The sequence below is a fragment of the Polyodon spathula genome, chromosome 16, assembly GCF_017654505.1.
Source record: "Polyodon spathula isolate WHYD16114869_AA chromosome 16, ASM1765450v1, whole genome shotgun sequence".
Classification (NCBI taxonomy): Eukaryota; Metazoa; Chordata; class Actinopteri; order Acipenseriformes; family Polyodontidae; genus Polyodon; species Polyodon spathula.
Window position 1 is genome coordinate 34,634,537 of NC_054549.1, and position 22,038 is coordinate 34,656,574.

The 22,038-nt window shown below is 36.1% G+C and overlaps 2 protein-coding genes across 4 annotated transcripts in view; one reads left to right on the plus strand and one right to left on the minus strand.

Annotated features, from left to right (window-relative positions):
- Positions 1-14,576, plus strand: part of atg7 (ATG7 autophagy related 7 homolog (S. cerevisiae)) — a 52,730-nt gene extending 38,154 nt beyond the window's left edge. Inside the window, exon 19 of the mRNA XM_041274200.1 lies at positions 10,141-14,576. Coding sequence (XP_041130134.1) covers positions 10,141-10,173 — 33 coding nt within the window. The 3' untranslated portion in view covers positions 10,174-14,576. The remainder of the gene's footprint in view (positions 1-10,140) is intronic.
- A 209-nt stretch (positions 14,577-14,785) lies between these two features.
- The window catches only part of LOC121329015 (transcription cofactor vestigial-like protein 4), a 40,974-nt gene continuing 33,721 nt past the window's right edge, over positions 14,786-22,038 (minus strand). For 2 of the 3 annotated variants that reach the window (XM_041274202.1, XM_041274201.1), the window contains 4 exons: positions 19,979-20,065; positions 16,975-17,200; positions 16,390-16,513; positions 14,786-15,238 (listed from right to left, as the gene is read on the minus strand). In XM_041274202.1, coding sequence (XP_041130136.1) covers positions 14,970-15,238; positions 16,390-16,513; positions 16,975-17,200; positions 19,979-20,065 — 706 coding nt within the window. In that variant the 3' untranslated portion in view covers positions 14,786-14,969. The remainder of the gene's footprint in view (positions 15,239-16,389; positions 16,514-16,974; positions 17,201-19,978; positions 20,066-22,038) is intronic. The other variant, XM_041274203.1, reaches the window with a different exon arrangement.

Consider the following 22,038-nt stretch of genomic DNA (forward strand, 5'->3'; position numbering starts at 1 on the left):
TGGATGATCTGCTTAAATCAGGTGAAATCAACCAGCTGTATAATTCCGGTCTAGAATCCTGAAAACATCTTGGAACCATGTGAAATGGGATGCTGCCAAAAGCTAAACCTGTGCCATGTCCTAAACTCTAAAACAAGCACTCCTGTGGTCAAAACAAATTGGCTGACAATCTTTTTTTCTAAGTTAAAGTTTAACTAAACAATTGCCATAATCACATAACATTAAATTTCATTATGTATAATATTTTACTGGAAGATAGTTAGCTTGCACATTTTGCTTTTGTTTATTCTCCAGCATTTCCCAGAACCCCTTATTTCTCTTTAGCGTCCTGAGGCAGCCAAAGGCCAAATACAACAAAGTAAATTGAGTGTTTAAGTTTTATATCTCTGCAGAGTTTTTTTTTTAAAACATAGTAAGTCTGAGCTGGCCTGTAAATAAATTAGGAGATGTACTAGGTTTTTGTTAATGGTTTCACCTGTAAAAATTATACAGATTTTAGGGCATGGCCGTGTCAATTTTTCTTTTTTCTTTTATTTATTTTTTTTGCTTGATCAAGTTTGATTGAGCACAACAATTACACTAGCAATGGCAAGGCAGCTTTAAGGCTTGATGTAAGGGTTGTTTGGAAAGTCAAATAAGCTGAAACACAAGTGTGTGTTGCATTCAGGGTTTACTTTTAAGTAACAACATGTTGTGGTCTCCATCAAAGGCAAAATGTTTGTTACATAGTAATTACTTGCTGATGGGTGTTCTCCCTACAAAGAGTTTCTGTATTCACAAAATCAACTATCAGCTAAACAGAGTTCAAGCCTGTTTTTCAGAACAATTAACGGTTGAAATCTTAAACTTGAGTTTTTACCTTTTTTTCTTCAAGCGGTTGAATTGTGGGAATAGTTCTGTTATAGTCCTTGCTATTGTGCCTTTGTATCTTTTTTAATTCTCTGATTCAGTTTGGTGGTCCTCAAAATTGCATGATTGGCAGATGTAGAGACTGAAGTCCTCTCTATTTACACACAAAGCAGATGTCCTGCATAGCATGTTTTACAAAGTGAGGGAGTAGTTCGGTTTCAGTGGCTGTCTAATTTTTTTAAACTGCCTACAGAATTTTGGGTTGATTTTGTTATGTAGATTACTGTCCACTAAAGTCTAAGCTTCATTTTTTTAAAGACTAATATTTAAGTGGTGTATTGGTGCTATATACACATTGTTTCCCACAGCGATAAGGAAAACGGTCCGTTGAGAGTCGCACATGAAAAGTAATCAGTAAAATGTTTGGAAAGCAGATTACAATTCAGAACTGGGATTTTGTCCATGTTAGAATCTTTTCTATTTTAGCAATGTATTTTTTTTTTTTCTTGTCGTTCAAAGTTTCATTTGCACAACCTTTTTTTTTGTTGTTTTTGCTTGGATGCACCTTTCCTGACCCTTACAGTAATTGCTCCAAATATAATGGCAGTCCGCCTTTTTCTCTTGGGTTATTTGACCCACCTCATCTCTCAGTGTTCAACCTTTGTACTTACTTATTTTCCTTAGATATGTCAGATCTTCGTGGAGGACAGTCTGTTTTTTTTCTTTTTCCACAATTTTTTCAGGAGCCACCTGTTGTCAAGGACAGCAGTTATTATTGCCAAGTTTGTTTGTTTTTCATTCTGTATGCTCAGTTACACTCCTTACCATATTTGACAACCATTATTCATTAAGAAGCAGTGGGTGTAAAACGTCACAGTGCATCCATTTACATTTGTAAGGCTCAGGGTGAAGTTTGAAACTGTGCTATAATGTCATCAGAAACACACACCTATAGTTCTGTACAAGGTGAAATTGGGCAGAAATTCAAAATCAAAGTGAAAACGTGTTTAGTGTCCTCACCTTAGTATCTGGTATTATGGGGGTGCAGCTGTAAACACTACGATTATTGAAAAGACAAAAAGTAGACACGCTGAACACAAGCTATAATTGATTAATCAGAACAGATTTAAAACAATTATCTTGCTTGGCCTTTTAGTTGTGTGTGTTTATTAAAAAAATCCCCACTGTTTGTTTCATGTTTTTATTATTATTATTATTATTATTATTATTATTATTATTATTATTTTTATTATTAATAATAATAAATAATTACCAGCTTTATTAAAATATCAAAAAAATCTAAAATAATTTGCAATAATGTATGAGTTGGTTGTTTCATTTAAAGGTTGTGCTTTCTTTGGCCACTGCTTAAAACTAATTGCTTGCAGCTTCCCCTTGTGTTTATACAGCCCAGATTGAGATCTTGTGGTATTGTTCGTAACAGAAAGAACCAAAGGGAGAGTAGGGCTCCGCTGCTCATGTCCTGACTTCGTCTGGGTGTACTTAACAATAGAGAACATGAACCAGCATCTTATCTGGAGTTAATGTATCTTGAGTTTTAAAAAATACCAAATATAGAGTTCCATTTTAAGATCCCTACTGGCACATTGATGTTACACAGCTCTGTGACTGTTTAGAAGCAATTTAATATGTCAGTAGTTAAACTATAGCTAATTAAATAATATATATTATATTATATATATATATATATATATATATATATATTAGTCATATATAACCAGTAGGAAATACAGGCATATATACCCAGGTAAAATTAGCAAATGGAAAAACCATTACTTTTTGAAGTAAGCCTTTGTATTAGTTTGATGTTTGTAATTTGATTTTTTAAAAAAGTGCTGTGGTTTTGTTTTGTATGTATTTAACAGGGCTAGCTATACCCACCCATGTAGTGTGGATAGTAAAAGCCACTTATTGAGTGGGCTAACTTCTTGGCTGCTTTTTCTTAATTAATGTAAATTTACAAAGTTGTTTTCCACTTGTAGATGCAACAAATTCTTATGGCTACAATGTACCAGAAGCACGCATTCCAGAGCTGGGTGTTTAATATTTTCGAGAGCAATTGCATACAGTGAGAAATTGATCAGAAACAGGGTGTTACGGGTATTTGTCTTATAACAGCAAGCATTAAAGCACCTACACAAGGTCAATACAGATTTACATCCAAAAATCAAGATAATATGTTGGACCACCACCAAGCCAACAAAAATAAAACACCTAAAAATGTGTTGTATAAAATCCAGAACCTAATTAACACCTGACCATTTCAATGCATTCAAGTTGAGGGAACATTTGTTTTTTATTGCATGCCGAAGCCAGGACTGGTCACTAAATGCTCTGTTTTGGTGGGGATCCGCATTATCTGAAGTTATGCATATAATTAAAGGCATTTGCAAATGTTGGAATGGGAATGCAGGGGAAGATTGGCATTTAGTACATAAGCAATATACAAGTGTAAAGCTATGTGGTGGAGCAGGTCTATAGATCACTTTCACAGTTGTTTTTGTTTTTTGAGAGGGTTGGGATTATTAAAGATCATAATTACTACAACCAAGACATCACGTCTGCATTAGGGGTGTTTTAAGTGCCCTTTTCTACCAATTCTGTTAGTTTTATACTTGCATGCTGTCTAGGCAGGAAGTTGATGTCACGGCTGTTTTTTCTAAACCCCACCCCTTCATTTCCGCTTAACATTTGCCATTGTAACTGTGGACACAATGTGTCTCCCAAAATCAAAATGGGAAAGGTTTTGAAAAAAAGATGTGGCTTAATATCTTACTGTCTGGAACGCCATTGCACTGCATGTATTGGGAACACTACACCAAAAACAGTAATAGTGTGAACAGTTTGAATCGACAGAACAAAGCAGGATGGTTTAAACCAAGCAGCACAATTAGCAATCCACATCATGGGTTTTCTAGCAGTAATTGTTCATCTAGCTAATAAGCTCCAAAGATGTAATATTCCATTCACCATTCCATTCATGACATTTTGGCACTTCTAAAATCTGATATGCTGGAGGATGTCCTGGGGATAGCCATAGGACAAGGGCTACGGTAAAAATATGACAGGTCACACTGCTTTTATTATTTCTCTAGGAGTAGGTGGGGGGGGGTGCAAGCTTGGAAAAAAAAAAAACATTTAAATGTTTACAGAAACTGTGGTCACCTAATACCAATGAATGTCGTGCATCAACTGGTATATTTTTATCTGGGAATTGTATGAAAACCCACCAATAGGCTTTGTTTCAGGAATGTTAATGTGTTCATAGCAGATATAATTATCATCCTGCTTTTTCAGAAAGCCTTTGTAAAATAAGGAATGTCAATGTAGTGTAGCAGGTATGGAAATAGAAGTGGTTTTGAAATTGATGCATGCCAATATTTCTGTCCTTGCCTAGTAGTCGTAGTACCATACATGTTCAAGATTGGTAGCAAAAGCTCCTCAGGTGATGGGAACAACCCACACTGCTCACGACATACCTAATAAGCATTTCATCTTTGTACTACGTGGCTAAAAAGGGGAGTTCATTACAAGACAAAATTAGAACTACAAATACTGAGAAATAACTAGCATAGAGTATGTTGAAAGCCAAAGCATTTACCCAACTGTCCAGTTTTATGACCTTTTTTTGGGGTCCTTATGTCTGTCTGTCCATCCAACTGTCTGTCTGTGTTTGTCTGTCTGTGTATCTTCTCCAGATTATACCCTCCTATTCTCCTGTACATGCTCCAGTTTACAGTTGGTTGTAATCTGATAAGCTGTGTGTTTTATACAAAACATCTTGCCTCTTTGGTGTTCTTACCTTCAAGAAAGAAGCATCCCTTTGAAAATCAAAACATGTTATATCAAGTAAGATCCAGTTAATAGTTTCCACGGCAGCAGCTGTAGCATTAGTAATTACAGTTACATCACTCAATACTTTTGCTATTTAGTTCAATAGCTGGTGTTTCTTATGTATATAATTAGATTTAAAAAAAAAATGTTTTTGATCTCATACTGTAATGTGAAATTATGAGGATCCTCTGTGTTTGCGCTGGTTACATGTTACAGTTCATCAATTACACCGTGCTCAATTTGCACAAAGTATGCTTTATGTAATTTTGTTTTAACATAAGCTTTACACGGTTTCTTAAACTTGTATAAGCTGGTCATGCATAAACAAATGAACAATATTTTTTTGTTCCACAGATGCAGAATATTCAGTAGAAATCAAAACTGGCAGTTATATACAGTGACTAGCAGTCTGAAGCATTGATGTGCTCAGACAGACAGATATGTTCAAATGCCTGCTCAAGTCCCTTCCCTTGCAGTTAGGCTTTGTCCTAATTGAGCCATCAATTTTAGTGGTGTGGTGTTCTGAATTCCTTGCAAATCAGACTAGCTTGACTCAAAATGCAGTACTGTACTATAGATGAAAGTTTAGGATGAGATCTTAAAAAGAACAGCATGGCAGTTTTTAGATGCCTGTAATTTAGCCTATAGATAGAAACTCTGTGAATCCACTGTGTCAGTGACTAACGAATACAGCAAATTGTGTAGGGACTTCATTTTCATTAATGGGCACCCTCCCTGCCCCGATAGCACGACAGTTGAACAGTACAATACTGAGAATACTCTTAGTGCTCTCTATTTATGTCTCAAGTGCATTTGAGAAGTAATAATTATACACCCAGAGACTTAATATACTACAGTAAAGACCCCAGGTATTCTTTGGAACTGTAAAATCAAAGTGTTAAAATACTTGTAAATCACCCTAAAGTTGGGCTGTAGAATTATCTTTGTTATTTTGTAAAGCACTAGATACAGTATGCTGCAGTTTGTTTCTAAAGCCTCTGTATATAGGAGGGTGATGCATTACTACAGCTCAGTAGCTTAGCACTCTAACTGTATATCATTATATTAAGTTACCTTGCTTTGTAAAGTACACAGAGGAACACATGCTGTCAGATCAGTCAAGAGAAATAAATATGGGGACCCTGAGTTAAATATGTTCAAATTGATTAGCTTCAATTAAAAAAAGAAAAGAAAAACTTCTGTGGTGTTTATTTATACAATGCTGGAACAATTTAGAAGACTTAAGAAGCAACGTGTAATTTAAAATAATGATACACATAATTATAGTTGAACTGTTTTGGAAAACAAGGCGGTGCAAATATGCCAGAACCACAAAAAGGGTTGTTTATAAAAACTACTTTTTTTGTTGTTATCAGAACAACCTTAAGTTTTTTTTTTTTTTTTTTTTTTTTAAATGCACAGTGGAGTACAATTTAAACACCATTCTTGTGTCAAGTATTACTGTAATATAATAAAATACGATGGCAGCAGGCAATTCAGTGTCTTTAGCTCAAGATAAGTTATCAAAAAGATATTGTAGCAATTATAACAGTTTTATTAATGTACTGCTGTCTATTTGAATGACCTAAGCAACAGTGGATCTCAAATTTGCATGTTAACGGATGACTATACTATACATTATCTGGGCTTTATCAATTAGTTTTTTACCATGGTTTTTCTACAGCATCCTTTATAGGGATGTTTGACCAAATGTACAGATTCGTGATTTAAACATATGATAACACTTCACTGTTTCAAAGTGGAAACTCCAGGAGCCAAATAAAGCTTATATAAACAAGTAAATGTTCTGATAAAGGTGTGGGCAGTGTCTAATATTCATTTTGACATATGTTTGATAAAATATAAACTGAGATTGAGTTTAAGGTATTTTATATTTTAATGTTACATTATTGAAATGTTTTTAATATGCCTTAAATACAGTGGCTAAATAAATCTCAAAATGAAATAAAAAGAATCAGAATTTAGGGACTCCCGGGTGACAGTGTTTTTGTCTGTATTCAGAAAGACAGATACCAGCAGCATTTCAGAAACATCTCAGATCTGAAACCTGGTTTGAGCTCGGCTAACAAGCGTGGAAAGGAGACATCCTGTCGAAACGTTCTGCAAACATGATTAATTGAGGAGCGTGACACGTTAGGAGAGGAACCAGACTTTGAAGTAGAAATGAGTGTGTCACACTCTTCATGAGTGGAAGATGGGAGCTCCACAATGCACACTTCATTCATTGGACAGGAACTAGACCCAGAGGCTTCAAAGGAGAAAAAAACAACCAATGCTAATGTCTGTGTTTGTGTGCGAGAGAGAGTGTGTGTCTCCAACAGGGTACATTTGTACTAAGTTTTAATTTGCATCTGAATGGTACAGAAAGCTGAATCAGGTAAGAAGCTTCTAGAGGACTCCCAGGTGCATAGGAATAAAGGGCTATGTTGTTGTGGCCCTGTCTATCATTAACCTGCAGCAGCCTGAGCCCACACTCCCCCAGGTGTGCAGCACAACAAAAGTGAGCAAAGGCTTTGGCCCAGATCCTTAACCCTTTGATCCCAGCTGCTTAGCAAAACATGACATTAATCCATATACAATGCATTTTTCATACGGTTTACTTTTGTCTCTGAACGCTTGAATCTGTTGGTTATAACAAAAGCTTATGAGATCACTTTTTAAAAAAAAAAAAAAAAACCTGAAAGATTTTGGTGATCTCAGGGCTTTCGGAGTTCTTGTCAAGTTTACCAAAACTACATATGTCATGTCTCAGTGGATCAAGGATATTTTGCAGAACATGTTTCAAAGCTTTCTTGAATGAATCTTTTTTTTTAATTATTATTTTTTTAGGCTGGAGCGTTTTCGTTTTTTTTTTTTAATATAAAAATGCAATTTATTTCAGTGACAAAATACAAAGTCACACAACCATCCCTGCCCAGTGGATATACATTTTATAGGTAGCAAGGCACTATCATATGCTTTTTTGACAACTTACCAAAAAAACCAAAAAACCTCTTAAGTTACTTGAAAAGGACACTAACAACAACGAAGAGTGTGCCTTGGTATTATACAGCTGTAAACAGGTCTGTTTCAGCCTCTGCTTTTCTAGCTTATCGATTTGATTACTTTGCAGGCACTTTTTTCGAATGAGAAAAAAAGAACAAATATACTGTGATAAAATTTAGATTGAAGAAAGCGTTATTGACAGAGATATGAAAAAGCCACTGGCAGTGTTGGGGCTCTTTGAGCAGAGGTGTTGCATAAACATAACACTTTAGAAATGGCAATAAAGCTCTTTCTTGTTGTAACTTGTAGTCTGTGTTGCTTATGCTGGCAGAACAGTTCATTATATGTCCTCATTGGACAGCCCAAGTGAACAATATGTAATTGTGTATGTTTTGTAGTTGTGGATTTACACATTTGGAACCAGTACCAATTCATTTGCAGATACAAACCTGACAACAGACGGTTCTGTGCATCATCATAGCAAAACACTGGGAACACCCACATGTTGGTCATGTGATCATTCTCGTGAGAGAGAGAGAGCTTTGAATTGCATCTAAAAATAAGAGGGAGGGCATTTAAGAATTAAATGAGACTTACCCGGGCTTTAATTTAATAAAAGTTATGTGTGTTAGTAAGACTATTAAATTGTAAGTTTTTTTTTTATTTTTTAACCAAATTGCTAAATTTAAACTTGCTTTAATGTTTTATTGCTAAAGTGTTTTTTTTTTTTTTTATGTAACCGTAATGATATACATAAGTTACCCATTTCAAAAATCACTAATTAAACATGAGCTCCGTTATTGCATTGTATTAGTATGCATTTAAACCACAATTTAACATATTATGAAACCCAGTTGGTTTCCAGTGATTATGCCAATCAACAGAATTCTTTTAAATTAATAAATGGATTTTTGTTCACATTGCAAAACTTTTTATATTTTGGGATTTTAAAAGGATCAATAATATAGTTTCAAATAATATGCGTATATGTTCTTATGTCAAAGCTGTAGACAAACCAGCATATGCTCCTGGTGTGCTGTCTTTGTATTTCCGAGTCTTATTTGTCTTTAATGTTTTCTCAATTGTAACCCCTGCCACATTTATTCAAATGTCATGGGAGTCAAATCTGAAACGAAATATCTGGATTGAAATATAGTCACCCTAAAACTCCTGACCCTAAGCAATAATTTCATTCCACTGTATTGCTTTTGTATTAATTGATGTTAATTTGGGGGATATTAAATCACACTGGGGGTAACCCCTAGCAAGACAGATAGGATCATACAGAGTATATAGAGCTATATAGATACTATAGGGTAAAAGGGGACACCATTTAGATCCGTCACTGTAAAGAGCTTTAAAATAGACCACCTGGTGTCTATGTGAAATTAATACCTGTTTTGGGAAATGGAAAGATATAAAAATACTAGTAATTGCTGTGGCTTTGTTTTTGTTAATATGAGCATAGATGTGTCAGAGTGACTGTAAACAAACTAGTCTCCTTTTTTTTTTTTTTCTTTGTTCCAGGAATAACCTGGAGATCAAATCAGTATAACAGAGTCTTTTCTGTGGCAGAATTATTTAGATTTGTATGTTACTGGTCTGGGCCAACCTGAAACTATAGGGTCCAATAAATAGCATCTGTTTCTAATAGAAAAGAACAACAGTTAGCAAAATAATGAATGGTCGCTGAAATACTGTACCATAGCAAGATGTTTTTTCTATGTTTTATATACTACTGTGTTCTTTCTATCTGGTGGAATTTGTATGTGGTGTTGGTGGAATAAGACTTCAGTTCTGTCAAATTTTAAATGAATACGTGGATTTTGCCTTTTCCCCACTGAGAATGGAAATTGCACAAAACATTTTATCAATTAATTTTTTTTCTCGTGATGAAGCATGGGAAAGATCAACTGTTTTCCTTTCACAAAAAATGGTGCAAATTGCATGTTAGTGTGAAGATCTTAATCAGACTGTAAAACTTGTGAGACACATTGTGTTGAGTTTGTCATTGGAATCAATTTTGTTCTTCAACATAAATATCAGCTTAGGGATTTGCTATTTTACTGCTGTAGTGTATATGCTCTCACTGTAGTATATGTGCTCTTGCTGTAGACATTGGTTTATTCCATAATAAAAAGTGACATTTTCAAAACCAATAGCTTCAAAGCATTCTCTATACTTGTACTGCCAATCGGCTATTGTACTTCCTTTTTTATTTTTATTTTTTTAGTCACAAAAGCTCTGATATTTTTATTTACAAATACATTACACTAAAGTAGTTTGAACGTATTTTGTTGAAACTGTTTTGTTTTAACCATGTGGGTTTATGATACAATTATACTACATACTCACAGTGTATCATGATGAGTCACAGACTGCTGCACAGATTCTGGGAATGTCATTTATGTGTCTGGTCTTCTGTTGCAGATCTGGGATATGAGCGACGATGAAAGCATCTGAGGTAGAGGATGACGTCAGTAAGGTGGAGCTGTACTGTGTTCTTCATCCCTGTTTAGCAACATACAAAACCAAGATATTGACCGGGCATAAGCAGCACCACTTGAACTGCCATCGAAATCTCATTGCAGCTCTGTAGTTTCCATTTTTCAATTGCTGTCTTATTTTGACTCTGATTTACTAAGCAATACAAAACTGGGAAACACCTCAAAAGCAGATGGGAGTTTGCCATTTATTTCTAGTCTTGAAACAGTTTGTGTTTACCTTTCGGAAAGTCACCAAAGCTTTCATTTAATGGGCATACCGTGTTTCTTTTATAAATGCGCACGTAAAAGCCGTTAAGGGTGGGTTCATCTCAGGTGACATGAATGTGATGCCAAGACATTTGTCTATTTTTGTTTTACTTCAAATGAATTACGTTAGCATCCTGGAGATAGACAGTCCTTCCACTTAATTAACACCTGGTATCTGATGTCAACCCGCTTTCAACAGTCAGGACGTTGTAAAAAACACAGCTGTTGGAATGTGTAAGTGTGGTACTGTGAGCGGAACCTATAGGTCTTTCACCCTTTAATTTACAATGGTGCATGAAGTTGTTTTTTTGGAACAGATTAAAAAGGTTAAACGTAAACAACTATTGAAGTGACTTTAAAAACATGGTAATAAAGCAATAAAAGAACATGTATAAATGTAGATATTTGTCTAAAAAGAGAGATGTTTTCTTCCTCGTACAGTCTACAATATTACATTTTTTTTATCAGTTTTGTAATACATCATTTTTTTCTGTTTTCTTTGTTGGATGGAAACTTTATTTTTTGCTTTGCTTCTCATTATTTACTTTCGATGAATTAAATGCAAAATGTTAAACTAAGTTTGTGGCAGTGAGCATGTAGAGTACAAGTATGCTTTCAAAAGTAGAATAAAACATTCTTAATAATTTCTATATTAGAACTGTACTGTTTTAATGTGTTCCATTGCTAGTATTATGCTTAATTGTGTACCTTTTTCCAGGCATCAACAGCTTGTCTGTCTTTTGGGTCAAAAATAAAAGTTGCAAAACATATACTAATAAAAAAATGCATAACCATTCCACTTTTTTATGAGGATGTTTTTAAACACACTGCCATTTAAATATGAATCTTTCTGTCAAATAATGCTTCATGCAGCAGGGACTGTAGGAGTTACCACATCCTCAGGAAGCTTTGACCCAGACAATGAAGGAAATGTGTTTCCTTAGCAGCAGGAGAGTAAGCTTACTCTAACCATGCAAATTCATGTAGTTTTCAAGATGAATAAGTCAGACATGACATTTGGTTGTTTTCTGCTTGTAGGTGCATGGCTGCTCCAAATAAGTAATGAATCTCAGTAATGGAGTGGTTAACTTGTTAATGGGGTTGTTTCTGAGCCAAACTCCAAATATGTGAAATTCCAGTTTGGAGGAAATAAAGTTTGACATTGTGAACAAAAATAAAAGTATCCCCACATGCTTATTTAATGGGGAATGCCATGCCTGATCAAACATGAAGAAAAATCAACAGGTGAAAAAGATTTGTATCATTGGTATGTCCAGATGTTGAAACAGTGTGGCAGTGAAATGGTTAACGTCTACTAGATACTACCTTAAATGGAACCTCAGTGACAGAATCAAATATAACTTGCACAGAAAACATTCCAAAGAGTTTTGTGAGTAGGGCCTAGTAACTCATGTACTGTCTGTACAGCAGAAACTTAGTCACATGACCACGTTGTGACATCTGTATTAGGCCAATGTCATGGTTATCAATTATTTTTTCTTGAAAAAACATACAAATTATCATCGCAGACAACTAAAAGTTCATGATTTATTTTCTGGCACAGCGTGTACCACCCTCAAGAATGATGATGCAATACAGTTGCAACAGTATAGTAAAAGCTTGCAGATGGCATTTATTATGGGAATTAGAGGGAGAAAATGTAGCTTATGTTTTTGGGGTTTTTTTTGGGTGTACTGCTAAGGAAGGAACTTTGGCAGCTTTGACCCTTTCCCAAGTTAAGCTGAAGCCAGGTAAGAAACTGTTGATTTGAAGACTGTGATCATCTCCAGCCTGGTACAATATCCAGTTTGCTCTTATCTTGTCATGTGAGCAAATCTGATTGGTTGACGGTGACGAAACTGGCATACTGGTTGTCTTGTTACTTGGTTCAATAATATGACAAACACAGAAATATACAAATAACACAAAATTGTGGTTTAAGAGCACTTTATTGTTCATTGAGGCTACTTTTAAGTACAAAAAAGGTGGCCTGCCAAAACCTTTTTATTCAGGAGAAACAAGGCCACAAAAGGAGGGATATAATACAGAATTACAGTTTCCGATATTTAGAAGTACACTGTAGATGCTCCTTCCATGTGAACACAATTCTAAACGGTTTGGGGTTTCAGTTTACATTTTTCCAAAAAGCACACATGCCTGGCTGTGCAGTTCAGTTATTTAAATAAAAGTATAATTAATCCCAGACAGACCAGGTAAGTGTGGTGATCTCAGTGTGACAGTTACCTATCTCAGACAGGTAAACCTGAAAATGTGTGGATATTTTTGTTCAATTATCTCATACACAAGAGGCAACTGTCCACAGAACAGCATCTTCAGTGTTTAATATTCTACTGTTACAATGCTCAGTAGCCTTTAGCAATAATAAACTAGGGGCTATTAATGCTAATGCAGTGTTCTCATAGAATAACTGTGTTCCTGCACTTTTTTTAAACCTTATTACAGACTAATCTAAAAAAAAAAAAAAAAAAAAAGATCAACTTTTTTTCTCCAAACAAAAAACAAACCTGCATGATTACAATAAAAAGGACAGGGAAAAATTAAATAGCTACATATCATTAACAAATTAATTGTTCCTCAAAAAATACCTACGGATTTTTTTCTGTACATTCTTTACGCGCAGCGTAATGATGGTCTTAAAGTTACTATATAAAAAAAGTGTATATTTTTATTATTTAGTGATTTTCCTACAGGGAGTAGGATACTGAGTGCCAAAGCAGAAAAGAATATGAAATACCAAATAAAATGGTAGTGAAATGTATATGTGATTCGCTTTCCCAGTATAGAACAATTTCCAATGGTAGAAACCTGTGGGTCAAGCTCATGTTGTGTCTTTTTTTTCTTCAAGATGTTTGTTTGAATTTACAGTATCAAAGTATTTTGCATTGTACCTTAGAATAAATGTAAAGACTATACTGTATATCAATTATTTTATAGCTGTCTCACAACTAGATACCTTTATTACTATTTTTTTTTTAACAAAATCTGATTTAGTGCTTTACAAGGTAACTGTTTAAAAGTCCAAAAATAAACCGAATTGGGATGACGGAATGCATGGGCGTATGTATGACTTCTAGAAAAGACACAAATGTAAGAAGATAAGTCGTTCAGTAAAAGCACAGCTGTGTTATTTATGACTGCCTCTATCATCCTAATTTCTAGTTAGTAGCTATCAGTACAGCACAAATAATATAAAGTAATGGAATACCTGTACAATGTTCTCTAACGGAGGAATGTATGCTGCCTTGGCACAGGTCGATAAGTTTAAAAAAAAATCAAAATAATAATTTCACGAGCTGTAAAAAATCTGTTACACAGCCCAGATGTTTGTAAGGTAGAAGTTTGAGCTTTTAAAACAGTTTGATTGCACAGACATGTTTTTAGGGAGTATGTCCTCTTGTAGTCAGACTGGGCTGCCGTTGTTAAGAATTACCTTTTTTTATTCAGTCATGCACAAAGCTATATCATCCTGTACCACGGATTAACATTGTATAGCTCTAACTGTTTATATAGAATGCCTGTCCGGAGGCTGTCCTCTGTTGCTGGTTTTTACCATAATGAATATAAAATAAAAAATATTGGAGTACAACTGTACCAGCAGTAAGTTTATCTAGAACCATTACTGACAAACTAATCTGAAAGAAAGCTAATAGTATTAAGATTCATAATGTCTATACATTAATAGATACCAGCTATTTAAAACATGCATCTTTTAGCACTACAAACCTCAGCTCTATTCTAGCAAACTGCATTGTTTAGCACACAAGTAGAAAAAAAAAAAAAAAATGCCCATGTTTTGAAAATAATGCAGTCCAGTTGTAAGCACCAAGCATATAAACTAGTCCAAAGACAGAGAGATAGAAAGGTCTGTAACCTGTATGAGACTTTCCCTTGCAAAAGCTAGTTTTGCTTTCGTGTAGAACGATGCAGCATCACCTAACCATTATTGTCAGCAGTTTGCCCTCAAAATACAAAGAAAACAAGTATATCTGATGTGAATTTGACAAACAACCCCTACCCATCTTCCAATAGTGCAAATCAGACCTGGCCACTCTTTTCAAGTAAAAACATACAACATTATATAACAGAAGAAAATCACAAAAGCAAACCACACAATTGCTACACGCAAGAAACTAGAAAAAAAGCACAAAAAAAGAAGAAAGCACTTGGGTCTACCAGTGAAAGCATGGCTTTTTTCTCATAGGGGCATCAGATTTGCATCAGAGATTTCTTTGGTAAGGCAGGAGATTAGGATGCTATGATGTTTGGTACAACTCCTAATTTAATAGTTCCTGCTAGTTTTGTTTTTTTTCATTATTGTGGGCACCCTTTTATTTCCGCAATGCCAAGCAATGTAAGCGAGCATGTTTTAAAAAAAGATCCTCCCCCCTCCCTTTTTTTTTTTTTTTTTTTTTTTCAAGCACAGTACGAAGCTCAGCCAAACCATGCATGTCACTCTTCTCTGCTGAAGGGTTTGTTGTCCACTCTTCATGAGACTACCGAAGGGGAGTGATTGTGGTTGACCATGTGGGAGGAAGGGGGGGACTGGCCCCTCCTAGAAGAAGACTCAGGGCTGCTTGACACACCATCCTTGGCAGCCTTGATCTGAAGCCATGTTTCACCCAGAGCTTTGGCGAAGTGGTCGTCTACAGACCCGGTAATAGAAACAGACTTTGTGACCGGTTCTGGCTCCTTGTAGTTCTTCCCAAGGCTCCGACGGAAGTGCTCCTCAATCACTGGGTCACATGCAGTGTTAGCTAAAGAGGAGAAAAAAAAGGCTTAGTACTAGAATGTCATTTTCATTGAGAAGCAGCAGCAATACGCATCTGTATTGCCTCATATTCTCAAGGTAAATTCTGATGCTACAGCTGAACATACAGAAAATGTACTGAGAAAAGTATCTATAGTTTTTAGTCTCCAATGGTAGAAAAGACTTTTCAGATTTTCAAAGCCATATGCTATTGACATTTCATTTTCATGTGCAATTAAATAATATTATACCCAGTAACTCATCAAAAATGATAGAAATGCATAATAAATAGTATAGGATATGCATAGTACATGTGTTCGAAGTCCCAGACATTACTATGGAGCACACTCAAATACTGCATCCTCATCTTTGCAAAACACTGATCACAGACCAATAGCATAATCCATCCTCCTATTCAGAGGAATGCATGAGGTCACGACTGGCACGACGCCAGCTAAGAGGAAAATCCAAAACAAAAACGGTTAACATTACATAGGTGGCAGCATCATGTTCTATATTACTGGTATACACGTTCCAGCTCTGTCCTGTCACACAGATGTAGCTTCATATTTGGCTGCTTTAAAAGATTTTTTTTTTTTCAACGTTAAAATGCAATGCTGATCCCAGTTCCTATAGATAGTAAGATCTTAAAACACAAACATAGAGATTAGAGCCTTTTTATATTACTGTATACTGTCAAGAGTACAAGGAAACACCCCAAACAGAATCCTCATTGGGGCGTCCAAAAAGAGGACTTTATTTCTTCCTTGTCTGGGTCTAGCCTTCAAAACTAAATTCACAGGAGAATTGAAAGTGGCTTTCTCAGGACTGGTGAGAACTCTTTTTTCATGAAAAGTATGTTTAACTATAGACTTATGCAATATTAAAAGTTTATTTTCTGTGTGTGTTTCTTTGAACACTGGGGTTAAAACATTGTGTGTGTATATATATATATATATATATATATATATATATATATATATATATATATATATATAAATAAAATAAACGTGAAGTGTTCTCATTGTTTAAAGTCATTTCATGACTTTAAACAAACCATCCATGACTACTTTCCTAAAATCACAGTTGCAGATAATTGAGGCATTCAAAACAGTTAAAAGAAGTTTCTGATTATGAGTGGAGTGCAATTTCACTTACTGTTGGAGGGTCTCCTGTAACTGGAAGCTGTGGCCGAGACACAGCCACTGTGGGTAATGGGACAGTGAGAAAGGTTGCAGTTTCGATTGCTTGCTGAGGCACATGTTATTACAGATGGACGATTCTAAAATGGAAAAGACGACACGTGGTTAATGTAACTATAGGAAAGTGAAGTAAAATAAATGTTTTTTTTTTTTTTTTTTTTTTAAATAACATCCTAGGAAATATATACACTACTGGGTTTTTACAGCATCCATTAAGAGGTTCATACAACTGTACTGAAAAACAATCAATAGTACCCAGGCCCTATCCAAGAGGTAAGTTACAACATACATCTTAAAAGCTAAGCTTAATGGATATTTTTTTTTTACCCAAGAAAGGTTTAAAACAGAGCTTTTGGATTTAGAAAGTCCAAACCCTATTTTTATCGATCCAGTTTAACTGGTTGTCTTCAAACTGTGCCAGCTTCAAACAGTAATACAAGCTTAAAAATGTCAAACAGCCTTTTCTAAAAGTGGTACAAAAAACAAACAAACAGTCATACATTATGAATACTGGACCGTGCAATGCATTTTATTTTCCTACCTGCTGCCGTTCAATGGGGCTCACAGTTGGCGAGATGCCGACTGTCCTGGCTGCGTCCATGCTGTTTTTGGTCAGTGCTAACGGTTGATCCATAGCCAGACTGGGGATGGTGGGTGCATACATGTGATTGGGATGGATGCTCATGGTGGGCGCTGCAACTCTCTCAACTGGGCTGCGGCTTTGATCTCCGTGATCCTTGCGGTAATCCCCGTTGGAAGGCTTTCCTCTGTAATAATAAATGGTCACAGCTCTACGAAATACTGTAAAACTGCAATGATCCTTACACTTTGAAGAGTTTTTAAAATTACAGATGTCCTTACCACTGTGTTTGTGTGCTGTACAACAGTACTGTAGCTCTCAGCCTGCAAATTAATTATCAGTGTACCCTCAGCGTTTGTATGTAACATTTCAATATATTTAGCAAGAAGTGTTTTATTATTATTGGATACTGTTGATTAAGTCCTTGCATACAATCACAACTTTCTCTTATACTCACACACAAAAACAAACAAAAAAAATACAGGAAAGCCAATATTACACACACACTTTAAAGGCACAGCTTTTACTTTGTATTATTTTTTTGTTGCTAATATTTAACATGTGGCTTCTGATAGCAATGTGAAATACGATGGCTGGCAGAGTTACTGAAAACACTAACCCTGATTTATTAGAAACAGAAATACTCCAAGTTGCTCACAAAGTCTTATGTCACAATAAACCAGAAAGATATTCTCGCCAAAGCAAAGCAAGGTCTAGGTTTTTATCCCTTTCTTATTCAGGTCCATGTTGTTCAGAATCCGATATTCTGGAATAACGACAGCAGTGGCTTCATAGACTCGTCATCTTTTACAGACATAAAACTACATCACATCTGATTACAAAGACAAGGCCTATATATTCTGATAGTTACCAAACTACATCTTATAAAGTCTGTTTGTTTGAAGTATTTTAAATGATCAAGTCATTTGTTATCTTTGCTGGCAATCTCAATTTGGTTGTGCAGTTATCATTACGGGTGTGCTCCGAGTCACACTGCCAAGCACTCAGGGGCATTCGTTTGCTGAAACACCTGTAAAAGGTGAAAGTCTTTTCTGTGTTTTTCTGACAATAAATGTGACAATGAGAATTTAGTTTGGGCATTAAACTTGAGATTCTGTGTGCTAAATTTCAGTGGCAATCCAGAAAGCAGGTTGCTGCAGGACACCACTACAGTAATAAACAAGACTAAATAATAATAATAATAATAATAATAATAATAATAATAATAATAATAATAATATAGACCAGGGATATTATAAAATATGCATGAGGTATGCAACAGTCATTCTACTGTAAAGGAAAAGTCTGTCTTCTTGAGAATCTTTTTTCATTAGGCTCCAGCCTCACTGCTTCTCAAACATCCTCTGTTTAGTTGGATGTTATACCAAAACCACACATCCTGCCTGTTTTAGATGAAAAGATGCATTTCCCTCCCCATTCCCTCACTGAAAGCAATGTCAGTTCGGGGTTTAAAGGTAGCAACTACAACACAGGTTTTAAATGGAAGATGTCTTCAGCAACCTGTTTACTAGCAATTTACAAGCATAGTGTTAAAGGAGCCAGTGTGTGTAGCGGTGTTGTAGAGCACTACTGTACGCCCTTCCTGAAAGATCAGACTTGAAATGTTGCCAACTGTAAAAGGGGCCCAGTCAGGGTGAATTCTGTAACGCTGCTTAAGACTGAAAACTGAATCTGAAAAATAGCCCAGAAAGTAAGCAGCAACTCCCCTCTGACTGCATGCAAGTAAACAGGCAGACCAGCCTTGCTGCTACAGTATAACAATGGTTGGTAGTTGTTGGTGAAAGATTTGGAATTATAGGCACTTTTTCTTTGATGTATGCGAAAAAAGTTTTATACCGAAACTAGGCACAAGCTCTTTTTTTTATATAAAAATCTGGTTCCCAATTCAGCTGCGAGTTAGGTGTCTCTTGTTCACCCGCTTTGTGAAACAAAATGCATTTTGGCTTCAGCCTTTGAAATAATTAGTCTCTAGGTAACCAGACAGGCGAGGAAAGCACCCACTGTGCACTGCAGCGCTGGCCGGAAATGTATGTCACCCCAAAACAAATGGCCTGCAAGAGAATGGGCCTGTAGTAATAGACAGCAATCAGAATACAGCTAAATATACAAAACAATATGCATGTCCTTCCTTCTACTTCATAATTCCTGTTATTTATTGATTCACTTGTAGGCTTTACTTTGTATATCTACCTTCAAATGCTCCAGATAATATCCAGAAGATTAAAGTTAACACTTGAATACTTGCTGTTAAGATACAATCCAAGTCTGTAGCCAGAAGCAATAATTTATAACATACTGTACAGAAGAAAAATAATTTGTCACTGCAGAAACATTGAGCAACGGAATGGATGAAAAACAGCCACATCAGCAGGGGCCCTACATTAAACAGCTGTGATCTTTATTTTATTACTTGTTTCAGTTACAATGAACAATTTATGAATGCTTAAAAAAGATAACGCTGGCAATGTTGTATATGGTACAGGACTTAACTTTTAGTTTTTATCAGACACTTCAAATGCAGCTCAGACTGAACTCCATAGTAACCAGATATTCACAATCAATAACTTGTATAATTTGTACAAACAGCAGACAGTCATAGGTCAGGTATGTATTTACGCATGGCAGTGCTTACATGACATCCACATTTACTTTAAATTAGAACAATAAATGAGTCACCCCGGGTTACAGTAACTTTAAAAAGGGCAGCAACACATGTTCTGTTGCTCCCCAGGCCTCTTACTGCAACTCCAAATATGCTTTTGAGCATTGAAAGGGATGAAGCACTGCTATAGCTGTATAACCAATAATAGCCACTACCTTTACAGAAAAGTAGTGCCTTACAGTTCAATGAACTACAGATGGAAATATGGGGCTGCCATCTGTTTTCAAGAAGAAGAAAAAAGTATAAGGGAATGAAATGGAAGTTTTTTTTTTTGTTACTAACCTCACTTTAATCATTGCCAAGAAGCATGAAGACAGCCCAGCGTCCTCCCACAAGAAAGCCTTGGGCCTCTGAAACTTGGCAGGCTGTCTAGTGAAGAGAGAGGGAAAAAAAAAAAGCTGGGCATGCTTCAGGCTCCTTCACAATAAGAGTCCCTCATCTGCCCCCTCAGTACTGTTAGCGTTCATTTAGAAGTGCTGGCTGCTAGTACATCTGAATTAAGAATTTAATTTAAACACAGACGTAGAAACTACTCTGTACTGGGTTTTTTTTTTTTTAAGCATTCAGTTGGCAGGATCATACCGTATGTACTTCACTTGTGTTGTTAACATACTTTTTAGGGCAAGACCTACCTTTACAAGGTGGCCAAAATATCATTTTAAAAAACAAAACACAAACAAATATCCTTAGACCAGCATCTGCCAGGCTCCCCCAGGCTTTCTCCCCTCTTCTGGGGAGAAAAAAAAAAAACACCCCTCTCCAGAACTAGGATAAAAGTACTTCTGCAGCAAACATGTTGACTCAGTCAGAATATGTGCCACATTTGTGTCTCTTTGGTAAAATGTAGTGTATTACAGTCCAATAGCACTGAGTGAAACATGTTAAGCTTGCTACCTACCCTTGCCAAATCTATACTTTTATCTCCAGTGGTGAAAGAGGGGGCAACTGGACAAAAAGAGTCTGTGGCTTCTAACCTGGGGTTTTGCGTTTTTAATTATTCTGAAAAACACTGCTTAATAAATCAAACAAATACAGTCCTGTATGCCTTTGCTTTGGACTTCACAGGGCTTTGCAATTCTGGACAATACACAAAGACTTCTGCTTTGCAAAAATGTTTGGGACAACAGAATACGTTGAAAATGTTTATTAGAATTATATACAGTAGGCTAGGCTTTTTCTGTAAAATTTACTGATGTTTCACACAGATCCTGCTGCTATAGGTCAGTCAGAACAACTATAAGAAACTCCTTGCAGTCCAGTGATACAAAATACTGTACTTTTATAACAAACAGAACTTAAATATGCAGTCTTTACTAAAATTCAATGTCAATAAATGTCAGTAGGAAAACAAATCTAAGGAAGAAGGGACAGAACGAAGGGACAGAAGTACAATAAAACTGCTTTCAAAATCTGCTCACTTCTACCAATAGCACAATAATACATGAAGATTACCATCTTGCCAGTCTTTATTTTAACAGACAAATTAATTCCAAGTTTCCTCTGTGAGCCTTCGCGGTCAGGTTAAGCTGAACAAGCTCTCCCTCACTCCAGATGTTATCACACTTACAACTCTGCACTTCAAAGAGCCAACCCTGCTCATTGCCTTTTCATTTAGGATGTTTACTCTACCAAGGAAAAACAACCCAGTACATTGAGAAGGTAAAAAATGGCACCAACTCATTTATCTGCTAGCGAGCGGAATGACAATCCTATCATTAAGTGTTTGCATTAAGTCCACAGATACTCTTTATGCGAACGAACTGTGTTAAAACCAAAATATCTAACTTATCAATGCAGAACACACACACAAGAAGCTAAGGTGAATCAAACATCTTCATACCCTCATTAACTACTGAGAGACAGTGCAGTCTACTGCATGGAGCTTAGAACAGTAAACTGTGAAGCTGTAATTCTGTGTATTGCAACAGATTTACTAGGGTCACTGTTCTCAGTTTGTGTGCTCCACATAGTGAGGTACATGTTAAAGCAACAGTGAATTAGATGATCTCATCAGCACTGGCTACCTTGGCATGATTTGCTAAACTACATGTGCTGGTTGGCAGCGAGAGAACCATGAGAAAGGGTTGTTCTGGCGGTTCCCAGATCCCAGGACGGACTCTTATGGCAGCAGAGGTGCCTGTTGGGGGGGGGGGGGGGGGGGGTTGGCTGATGTCAGCCCTTCTGAGCATAGCTAGCTGAAAGGATAAGGAGGCCTTTGTTTTGAGCGGAACTGTGAAATGAGAAAATGGCCCCTGTCTGACAAACAAGAAACCCACACAACACAGGTCAGTCCAAGCCTCTCTGCTTCATAATGTAGCATCCATAAGATTTTCATTTGCTTT